The 12310-nt window shown below is 36.4% G+C and overlaps 1 protein-coding gene across 1 annotated transcript in view; it reads right to left on the reverse strand.

Moving 5' to 3' along the window:
* sorcs3 (sortilin related VPS10 domain containing receptor 3) overlaps positions 1-12310 on the reverse strand; it is a 1218933-nt gene that overhangs the window by 229153 nt on the left and 977470 nt on the right. The window contains exon 16 of the mRNA XM_039776558.1: positions 8254-8387. Coding sequence (XP_039632492.1) covers positions 8254-8387 — 134 coding nt within the window. The remainder of the gene's footprint in view (positions 1-8253; positions 8388-12310) is intronic.

Below are 12310 nucleotides of genomic sequence, written 5' to 3' on the forward strand. Positions count from 1 at the left end.
CATTCAGCACTTTAATAATTTTAATCCTGTAACTCACCAGGAAGTCTTAACTTTAATTACTAAAATGAAGCCCACTACTTGTTCCCTAGATCCAGTGCCAACAAAACTAGTAAAAGTGCAATGGATGTTCTTGCAGCCCTATTCTAACCGTTATCAATAGTTCATTACTGCATGGCACGTACCTGATGCACTAAAAGTGTCAGTCATTAAACCTTTACTTAAAAAGTCAGACCTAGACCCACACATACTAAATAACTATAGGCCTATTTCAAATTTACCATTTCTCTCTAAAATACTAGAAAAGTAGTCGCCAGTCAGCTTCAGTCACACCTTACGCATTACAATTTATTTGAGAAATTCCAGTCTGGCTTTCGCACTGGTCATAGTACAGAAACGGCACTAACACGGGTTGTAAATGACATTCTGATATCCTCTGATGAAGGAAATTCCACTGTAATTATGTTGTTGGACTTAAGTGCAGCATTTGACACCATTGACCATTCTATTTTACTGCACAGGCTAGAAAGCGATGTTGGGCTTACAGGCCCCGTGCTATCTTGGTTCAGTTCTTATTTATCAAATCGATTCCAGTATGTACAGAAATGTGCTGACAGTACTCCATCATTATACACAGAAGTTCAATATGGTGTCCGCAGGGCTCAGTACTGGGACCTTTACTGTTTTCACTTTACATGCTTCCACTGGGATCTCTCATTAGGAAACATAATGTTAATTTTCACTCGTATGCAGATGACACCCAGTTATACCTTTCATTTAAATCAAATGAAGTTTCTCCGATGTTGTCTTTAATTAGTTGTGTTAGTGAATTAAAGGAATGGATGAATGAGAACTACTTGTCTTTAAATACAGATAAAACAGAGATGTTAATTGTTGGAGGGAATGACGCTGATCACAGCAATATTTTGTCGTCATTTAACTCAGTTGGAATCCCAATTAATTTTACTGAATCAGCCCGCAATCTAGGAGTTATCTTTGACTCTAGCATGTCATTTAAAGCATATTACAAAGTCGTCCAAAACATGTTTTTCCATCTTAAAAATGTTAGGAAATTAAGGCGCTTTCTAAATAAACAGGATTGTGAGAAATTAATTCATGCATTTATCTCTAGTAGGATTGACTACTGCAATGCGGTGTTCACTGGCTGTTCAAACTGTTCTCTATACAGCCTCCAGTTAATCCAAAATGCCTGCAAGAATTATTACAAGAACAAGAAAATATGAACACATAACCCCAGTTCTTAAATCTTTACACTGGCTCCCAGTTAAGTTTAGGGCAGATTTCAAAATCCTCCTTTTAACATATAAAGCATTAAATGGCCAAGGTCCGCTTACTTGTCTGAACTTATCATGACTTACAAACCTGAGCACATTAAGATCTCAAGATGCCGGTCTGCTTAGGATTCCAAGGATTAATAAAATAACAGTGGGAGGTCGAGCTTTTAGTTACAGGGCCCCTAAACTGTGGAATGGTCTTCCTGCTTCCATAAGAGATGCCCCTTCAGTCTCAGCCTTTAAATCCCGGCTGAAGACTCACTACTTCAGTTTAGCATATCCTGACTAGAGCTGCTGATTAACTGTACATACTGCATCTCTGTTGTTAGTCATTAGCACTAAAACATAAGTAACATGATAATTATATTTGAATACTAACCCTCACCTATTCTGTTTCTTTTCTCGGTACCCAAATGTGGCAATTGGTGCCACGCCCACCAAGTTGTTTGCCTGCCTATGGTAAAGTCATCCCTGATGGAGGATCACAGGAATCATGGGAAAGAGGGGTCCTTTCATCGAGCAACGTTTCAGCTGGCATGGCCAAATGGGGAGGCAGCTAGATGGATGAGGTCTCCAGGACTCAAAAAATATCCAAACCTAATTATGTCATATCATCTACTGTTAAACCGTACTTCTAAAATTTTATTATTATGCTGTCTTAAGGAATTGTTCTGTTCTGTGTATTGTATTGTATTGACCCCCTACTTTTGACACCCCCTGCACGCCCAACCTACCTGGAAAGGGGTCTCTCTTTGAACTGCCTTTCCCGAGGTTTCTTCCATTTTCCCTACAAGGTTTTTATTGGGAGTTTTTCCTTGTCTTCTCAGAGAGTCAAGGCTGGGGGCTGTCAAAAGGCAGGGCCTGTTAAAGCCCATTGCGGCACTTCCTGTGTGATTTTGGGCTATACAAAAATAAACTGTATTGTATTGTATTGTATTTACCTTGATTCATTTACGTATCTTCCTACAGCGTAAAGTCACAAGTAGACTGCAGAGCTTCCTGTGTTTGATTGACACGGGCTTGCTCACAAAGAACACGTGTACTGAAGTGACTTTAGCTGCAGGTTTGTAGCTCCACGCAACTGTTGTTACGGTTCTGCCTTTGTCCAGAAACATTTTTTTGAGCTTTATGACCTTAGTCTCAGAATGTCTTTCTCCCCTGGGGCAACTGGGATTTTTTCCTGAATAATAAATGATGATTTTTTAAGATAAAATGAAACCTAATTTGAAATGATGTTCTCAACATAAAATCAAACACTGAATGGTCAAAAATTCAACTGAATCTAAACAGACAGATATAAATTGTACAGAAATTAAAACAAATTTAAAAGAATGTCACAAAATAAACGTAATTAGAATATGTAGACATTTTAAGACGTCGATGTTACTAATACAGTAATTCCTTTTGAAGGCAGTCATATGTTCACATCATTGGGACATTTAGAAATCTTTACATTTAAAATATGTTTGCATCCTTTGAAAAATTTGATTGAAAAACAACTTTAGAGCAGTGCTTTTGTATTACATCCAAGTTGTAGATTGTGCCTAAGGAAACCTGGGCAACTGTAATAACCTTCGCTCAGCATCTACTGTGGAAACTACACTACCAGGTAGTGTCTTCAAACAGTTTTTTTTTTACAAATAATTCAACCCTAAAAAATTTGAGACAGTGCTGGAAATGGAACCTTTCGGTCAGAATTAGAAAATAAGGAATGAAAGTTATACTGAAAACATACAATTCACACCAATTTTAGCAAATAATTTTCTAAAATTGCACATCATATTCATTTCTCTCAATTGCGATTTTCAAAAGTGTACATGGATCAAAACTCTAATTGTAAGCATGTGGTATAAGTTGGTCCACAGCTCACGCCAAAGGCTATTTTTTTTTTTTAATAAATAATCGCCACACTCGTGGCTTAGCGAGGGGGCATGGTGGTGTGTGGCTGAAGTGGTTCCCGGGGTGATTTGTAATGCAGGCGGTCCTTGCTGAAGTGCACAAGTGAGGAGTCGTCCACATCCGTAATTGTTCCCGGGAGCTGCTGATTGCCACAGCTGACCCACGTCCTAGTGATATATAGAAGCCCGAGATGGTTTGTAAGGGGAAAAAAAAGAGAGAGAACGGGAAAGAAGCGTAAGGTTGCAGGAGAAGGCAGGAAGCAGGAGAATGCCAGTGCAGGAGAATGAGAGAGTGCAGGCTCGCATGCAGCTGAACAGGGAGCCTGGGTGTTTGGCCGACACCCGAGGAGCAGTTGTAGTGGTCGCTCCCACTGAGTTTATTGTGAAGAGTGGGAATGACTGGAAGGCGGATGACTCGCTGCGTAAGGCCATGGAAGGCAGCAGGAGTTGGGACTTGGGACGTGTATTCCCCAGCATGAGTGCCCAAGTCGCAGTTTGGTGGAGCCTACCGAAGCCAGGGGTCGGTGAGGCAAAGCGATCAGCCGAAGCAGGCAAGCTGCAACAAGGGTGGCTCCCCTGGTGCATAGCCAGGAGGGAGAAACGGGAGTCACCAGCAGTAGGAATGCACCGGGCTTTATTTTAAAAAGACAGCTTCCAGCCATTATTTTAACCACGTTGTTTTAAAGATTTTTTCTAATGGATTTTAACCTCCACTTTTCACCTCTGTTTTTAATGGATTATTTATTTTTTGAAGATTTGAAACACTGCACTATTTATTTGAACACTTGTTTTGCTGGTTTTAAACAAAAGCACTTTTGCACTTTTTGCACCATCCCCTTGCTATGTTGTGCCACACTGCCTAGCTCATCGGTGACATTACTAACGGTGTCGGGTTCAAGGGCTCTGAGAAGTAAGATGGGAGTATGGAGCGAACCCACATCATCACAAAGCAGTGTTTTTGGAAATGTGCCACTTTCAGACCTTATTGAAATAAAATGTCCATGTATGTATCTGGCAGTGTTGCAGTTACAATAATCCTTAACCCTGTATCAGTGCTGTTAGACATGGCACTCAGATGGACATCACTGTTTAATGGTAACTCTATTGTAATGTTTTAAGCTCCATTGGTAGTATGTATCATTATCTTACTCAGCTGAAAAATCCTATTCAGCCTACTATCACATTTTGGAAAAGGATGTTCTCTTTTAATTCAGATCAGAACAAATGTAATCCATGTCATGGAGAACTATTCACAACTTCTTTATAATTTGGTAGACATTTATTAATGTTGTCTTCAGTTAATTAATCATGCTGAAACCTTGCTAACCTTAGACTGTCTCGATATCTTAGAAGGATCACTTCATATTGCCTTATTTCTTGATGTCTTTAGATAGGCAGGGAAGGGAATGTCAGATTTGATTTCAATAGGACATAACGTTACATTTCTGATTGACTTGTAATTTAATCACTGTAATGGAACTCGTAAATCCAATACAAAATATAAAAAATAAGTTTGTCAAGATTCAAAAATGTTATCCTCTTAAAAAAATATTGCCATAGAGGCAAATAATTAATTTGTTAGCGAAAAAGTAAATATAAAAAGTATATTGTAAATAGTGTTGCAAAAAGGCAGAAATGTGATACTTATTTGGAAGTCTGGTTCAACTAAATGACATATTTGAACATCTTATCATAAAAATAAATTATCTTTGATTTTAATTTTGTTGTTAGTTTAATAATTATTATATCAAATAACAGTGTAGTCAAGCACAGCTTGCCACAAGAAGAATTATTTCTCAGGGCAGAATATTATTTAAAACAGCCATTAGCCCTTAACTGTAAAAAAATTATAAAAAAGCACACATTTTAATGGACCTTGATCTAAATAACAGATAACAGGTCCAAACTTTTTCTTGTAAATTTTTATCGTAATTAAATTACAATACTGCTATTATATCAACATACTACAGTATCTGTCCAGTAGGCCGCAGTTTGAGAGACTCAAGAACTGTGTTTATGATACGGATGTGAATAACACTGGAACACCAAATGGAAAAGTCCTGACTTCTCTTATGTTTACTCTGTACACCTCAGATTGTAAATATAACAGCAGGTCATGTCACTTACAGCAATTCTCAGATGATTCTGCACTTTTGGGGTCTATTGACAAGAGGTTGAGACACAAGAGAGGAGTCCGGTGGAGACGTTTGTTCCTTGATGCAGAAACAATTGTCTGCAACTTCACATCAACTAACTAAGGACTGTTCACCTTTCAGGGAGTGGATCTTGAGTTGGAGCACTTCTCCAAGTACTTGGGTGTCCACATCAATGGCAAGCTGGACTGGTCCAATAACACAGAGGACTAGATAAGACAGGTTAGATCAGGTTTTTTTTTTTCCTCAGGAGACTGTGCTCCTTTAATGCAGGTAATGACATCCTTTACATCTTCTACACCTCTGTGATGTACTGGGTTGGTAACATTATTTCAGCAATGGCCCACTGAATCACCACACTAAATAAAATCTCTGTCTCAGTTATGGGACACACTGGTAGTGAAAGAGTCAATGAAAACAAACTGAGTGCTGTTATGAACAATGCTACGCATCCTCTCTCCATGATGCACTAATACTGAGGACATTCAGCTAATGATTCGTTCAGCAGACGTACATCAGAAAATGTTATGGGGGATCCATTATAGCAACAGCAATATGCCTGCATAATGCCTCATTGAGACTGGGACACTTGCAATCTTTAGCCAAGTCCGAAATCTTTCTTTCTTATTAGTAATTCTGGTGTGGGTTTATGTGGTATATCATATTATATTGTTCATTTATTTTAATTTATTTATAGAGCTTAGGTAAAACAGCTCAATTTCCCCCTTGGGAACTAACTAAAGTGCTATCTATCTATCTATCTATCTATCTATCTATCTATCTATCTATCTATCTATCTATCTATCTATATATCTATCTATCTATCTGTTAATTATGTAATAACAATATAATAATTAAGTAATAACAATATAATACCATGATTAATGAGATACTACACAATAGTCACAGTAAAAGCTGACTTTTTTGAACAGCATTCTTTCATAAAGCAGCCCTCAGGTAAAATTATAAAGATTCTTATTTGACTCCTCTCTTACAGTACATAGAAATATAGAGTATTGAATTATAGAGTAGCCCCGACTTCCTGCCTGAAACACTGGTGGAATGTTTAGAATTTGTTTCAGGAGAGGCAAAACCAAATTTAAAATAATCTGAAACATTTATCAGAAGAGAAAAGTGTTTTGACTTTTTCATTAAAAAGAGAATTGAAAACAAAATTTGCACTTTGGTACTAACCTTTGTACTTTAGGCTGAAAAGCACAGACATCTTTTTTCCTTACCTACCTATATAAATAAAATCATAGTAGCCTCTGCTTGTCTTTTGAAGTTTTCAGCTTTGTTGATTTTATTTTGTACACTAAGGACTGTGTTTTAACCCACAGGTCACATCTTGTCTGATTTTTCGCCAATTACCCAAAAGCGGCTGAACCAATTTTCATGAAATCTTGCATGCAGGTTCTCGGAGGTCCAACTTAAAATCCAGACTGCATGGCATTTTAAAAATTTCATTGGGTGGAATAGTTGTAATGGGAGGAGATGAAAAAATGCATCACTTCAAACGGCTGAGATGAAATTCATGAAATGTTGTGTGCATACAGTATTACTGTTGTTAGGCAATGATAGATTTGCCATCTAGCTCTGTGGAAAGGATTACTTGTGTACTGTTTTGTGTATTGTATTTACTCCAAGGGACTCAAGGCTTTGCTTTTTCAAAAACAGGGCATGTTTAAGCCCATTGTGTGATTTTGGGCTATCCAAGAAATAGAGTTTTACTCTTGTTGTTGTTACAAGCTAAAATCCAGGCTTTAAGAGGTTTCAAAAAGATTTCAAAATCTCAAAAAGAGATTTCAAAAGTTACTGTGTTATCACAACCAAACTGTTTAGCTGATGGTAATCATTGGTTTATACCTGCATGTGCTGTGTTCTCAGGTGAACACTAGTAGTAGTAGAACCCAACAAAATCAACCAAAAAAATACTTTGTTTAAGAAAGCCTTAGCGTGATTCCAAATATCCAAACATCAGGAGGAAAGCACTGTACATACTACCAATATAAAGCTCTCTTGTTATTTAAAGTGCCTGGCAGTTAGGAAGCATGACTGGGATGCAAGGATAGGGGCAAGTTGTTATATCAGAACAAAATCGTGTTTTTCAAGAAAGGGCACAAGAAATATTTTAAGAATATAATAGGTGATGACAGAAAGATATGGAAGAAGATGATCCACTGTGGCAACCCCTAACGGAAGCAGCCAAAAGAAGAAGAATAGGTGATAATGATAAGTAATAATTCCAAGAATGGTTACATGAGAGCCCAGGAACTGACAGTTACTAGTGAGGTAGTGTAGAGGGGACACTGGCATTTAAAGAGTCAACATTTAAAAAAAAAAACAAATATTTGCTTTCTTACCTTATCAGAAACAAATATACCCACTCAATGTGGGACACTTCATCTAATTAATAACTATAATTCACTCATTCTGCAAAAAAAACTGTTTAATCCACATGAGAGTTTTTGAACCTGCCCAAGCAGTGCTGGTTTCAATCCTGAACATGGCACTGGTAATTCACAGGATACACTCTAACATTTACTAAAAGGACCAATCTAGAGCTACTAATGAATCTGTTACACATAATAATAATAATAATAATAATTATTATTATTATTATTATTATTATTATTATTATTATTATTATTATTACTACAACAAATCATTTTATTTATGATTTATTTAGGCCTGAGGAAATATCCAACACAGTGATGCAGAGAATGTGTATGGTCCAGAGTAACAGTGACAAAATTCAGATCCACTTTGCCACCGTGCCACTACCTAAATATAATGTACAATGAATTATTGTAGATACTGCACTGCTGAAGAGAAAAGGCCCAATGAATTTGTTTAACAAAAACAAATTACATGAAGATGATTCATGATCCTCCATGATCTGCAACTTACCATTCGAAATCAGCTGCTGTACAAATACAAGATTCAGATGATAAAATTCTTGAATAATCCTTTCCAAGCATACAGCGGTTTCCAGGCCTGCGTTTCATATAGATTTGCTTTTTTCCCATTACACAAGGATCACCCTAATTGAAAAAAAGACAATAGAGTAAATTATTGCAAGTCCACCTAAAACTGGCATAATTATCATCATCATCATCATCATTTTAACTTCCGTTTTTATGGGTTTACTCAGGTTAGCCAGTTCCCACCTAAATTAGTTCTAAACTCCCACAGGCTTAAATATACCTTATACAGCTCACATTTTTTACCTTCTGGGATCTACAAAAGAATGGTGTGAGATGTTGTTTATTCCATGGCCATTTACACAGTGACAGCCTCTTCACATGGTTTTTACAAGCTTTTGGTGGAATGAGAATGACACCATTAAAGCAAAGCTGTAAAAGGACTGAAATGAGAATAATCAGTCAAGGAGGAAATAAAAACAAGTGTCAGGTTTAGATGAAGGATCAGCGAAAGGGTAACACATCATAAAATGAGGTAAAAGAGACAGAGGTGTTTTGGGTAAGAAGAACAAAAAAAAAAAAAGATAAATGGGCAAAGTGGAGCAATTTGATGGAACAGGAAGAGATGATGCCAGGGGTGACTTAAAACAGCAAAGCTGAAATGGAAAGAGATTGTCTCACTTCTACAGATGCCGACGACAGAGAGTTGAGCAAAGGAATATGGAGCGGCTGGATCTGATATCACTTGATTTTAATCGATCCTGTAAACTGACTCCACTGGTTGGTGGCAGTATTTAAAAAAGAATGGAATCAGGAGATGGATCATGGTTTCATTATCAGGCAAAGGTAAGTACATGGAAGAGAGTAACTAATAAACAAGCACAGGACATGAAATCAAAATCGTAAATTGTGAAAATAATAGTGGAGGAGCTGAATAACAAAATATTTTCATGTCAAGTCTTGGTCAATTAACAAAAGAATTTGTTGGCAAAAATCAGATTGAAATACTCGTGACAATGTTGTATCAGCAAACTCTGACAAACCCAGAAGCAGTGTTGTGCAAGTTCACACCTCACAAGAACTAGCTCTAAGTTCAGTTCATATAGAAAGAAGTGAGAATAAATGACCCATGAGTTTACTTTTTTCAATTTTGCATGCCTTATATTAGGCTATTACAGTGTTCTTGAATACGGTACAATAATTATGAAGACTTTTTTAACTTTATCCAGTTATACCTAGAAACAAACATGTATAACCATATATGCTAATATCCTCCCAGTCAAAAAAGAAATTAAATAGATGCAAGTATACATATAAATTACCGCTCTATTTCCAACCGTGTGACACAAATGGTGACAGTGGAACCAGCGTGTAGGTGAACTAACTTATTACGCTGCTGGTCAAAATTCGCATAACATATTGCATTTCCAATAGAGAAAAATATAAAGTGGCCTCGCGAAGTACAATGTGTTCCGAATAGTGAAAGCGGAGCTTTGCCACATGCTTGTGTTTGGGAGCTTAAGCACAAGCAGGCAAACACAGACAGTGCCTATCTGATTTTACATTATTTTATCTGAATACAAATAAATGGAGAAAAATTTGTACAAAATCCACTATTTGTGCTTATCCGACTACTATATTCAGATTCGGATCCATCCCTACATTACAGGGTAAGGCAAAACTTTTAATCGTGACCTAAACCAGATCCAGAACTTCACTTGCAAATACTATGTTAAGTTCACCATTCTTAGAAAAATGAACTTGTTCAATGAACACACTCTTTTGAACTAGTTCATGCACAACACTGCCCAGAAGTGCACAGCACTGACCTTTATACCCCTGACCTGATGATGTCACATGCCACACACTTCTGGTGGAACTCACCTAGCAACTGCTCAGCAATCAGACTAAACAGAATGCACAAAATGGTGGTGCCCATAACACAAACAAAATGGTGCTGCTGCAAAACATGTTGATTTTTAAACATTATTAAGAATGTGTCTAAATTATTAAGTACGTGACGAAATAAAAATTATATTAACCCATTGTGTTCTTTGGCTTTCCTAAAGAAGGTATTGGTTATTGTTAAAGGCCAAAAAATTATTATACACAGCTCATATTTTCAAGATCACAACAAGGACATGCACATTGTTTTCCAGAACAGTCATTTCTTTTTAACCAATCAATTTTAAATTAAGCTTCTGAATTCATAAACCAGGAAGTGTGTGCAAAAGCAAATAAAATCTCAATTTTGAATATAAAAAAATATTCTTCCTTTCACCTTTGCCATGTGAAATATCTGTCACTGTTTACATTTCCAAGGTAGCTAGGCTTTTCATAAACTGTTTTAATATAATGCAAGATTGTCTTCCAACTTTATGATGTCAATTTAAAGCTGATTTAGCTAAAGGTGAATGACAGCACTGGAACAAACACTCTGATGTTTCTCCAGGAAAAAAACAGAAACCTGGCAAAATCAGATACATCTTCACTGCCCAACCTGGGTAAACTCAGAAAAGACCATTAAACAGTTTTTTTGCTTAAAAAGGTCTGATCTTATATTAAAATTAATTATCAGATATCCTGACAATAATTATTTTAGACTATTAATGTGGAACAATAAAAGTGTAAAATACTTGGCACTGAATTATCATTAAATCTGCAGAAATAAGCCTGAAGTTAATGATTTTTAAGCATGCTGATTTTTATTTGTAACATAACATTTGATTCCTGGGCTCTACTTCCTACCTGCATGGTTGCTGGTTAAATAAAACTCTGGTATTTATAATGTTATAATATTTGTCTCTCAAAACTCAAAAAGAATCTTGACTGCAGTAGGTCTTAAAATGTGAGTAGGTCTTACAAACACCAAATAAGCCTGGTATTCAAACTCCAGAAGTCAGCTTGTAGCTTGCATACAGTGTACAAACGGGGCAAATGCATATAAATCTCAATAGGGAGAGGGGAACCAACCAAACCCCTTGCTGAGAGAACTGCAACATTTCTTTATAATAAAAAACTTTTATTACAAATGATTAATGAAAAAAAAAAATATGGAAGTTGCCTCTAAGACCTAAAACAACCAGAAAAAAGACAGGGTAAAAAAAAAACTAGAATGTGGAGTAATTTAAAATCCAAGAGAATGAGTGAAACAATAAAAGACATAGAACTAAGGCAATCAGATGGTACATATAGTTCAGCTGAGTCCTAAACACATAGCTATAAAGAAAAGGACTAGGACAAAATTATAAGTAATGCAAAAATGTGAACAAAGAACAGACAAGGGAGTGGAGAAAATTACAGAATACACAAAAAATACTGAATAAAAAAAAAAAAACAAAAACATGAATAACCACAGCGGAAATGGACCAGAGCTGAACACCTACTCTAAATCAGCCATAAATGGTCACATGAGTGATGGCATAAATATCTGTTGAGTACTTGATGCAGACTGAAGGACAGACCTACGGGACTAGGCCCATTTTTTTCCCAATTTACGTGCCCTGCTCAAAACTCACGAGACTTACAGTGCTTACTTTTAAAAAGCGAAGTCCTTTTTTAAAGATACCTCAGCAACTAAAGTGCCATTATGTAAGATCATTACAACTACCACATCATGCTGTTGTCATTTTGTTGCATAAGACAGAAAACTAATATATGAACTGTAATTAGCTATCATGAAAAACAACAGTAGCTCAAGTAGAGTCCTTTAATGAAAGTAAATTTAAGGTTCATTTCAAAAATAATTAGAATTTTTTTTTCTGGTTGGGTAAATAGATTAATTACTAGGGAGATGTATTTTGCTACACAATTATTTTGGATAGTGCAAATTATTTTCTGCCTTCTATTTCAAAACACAAATTGACTTTCATAATGAAACAGCAGACACTCTTGAAAGATCACTGCAGGCATGGCTGGCCCTTGTATTGATGCTTCCCTGCCAAAATATACATACCCTCAAGGTAATCCTCCAAGAGAAGCTAACCTAGTTTTGTACAAATTCTATTAATTATAATAACCTTGGAAAGTGATTGCACCGTTTG

The sequence above is a fragment of the Polypterus senegalus genome, chromosome 1 (assembly GCF_016835505.1).
Source record: "Polypterus senegalus isolate Bchr_013 chromosome 1, ASM1683550v1, whole genome shotgun sequence".
Classification (NCBI taxonomy): Eukaryota; Metazoa; Chordata; class Cladistia; order Polypteriformes; family Polypteridae; genus Polypterus; species Polypterus senegalus.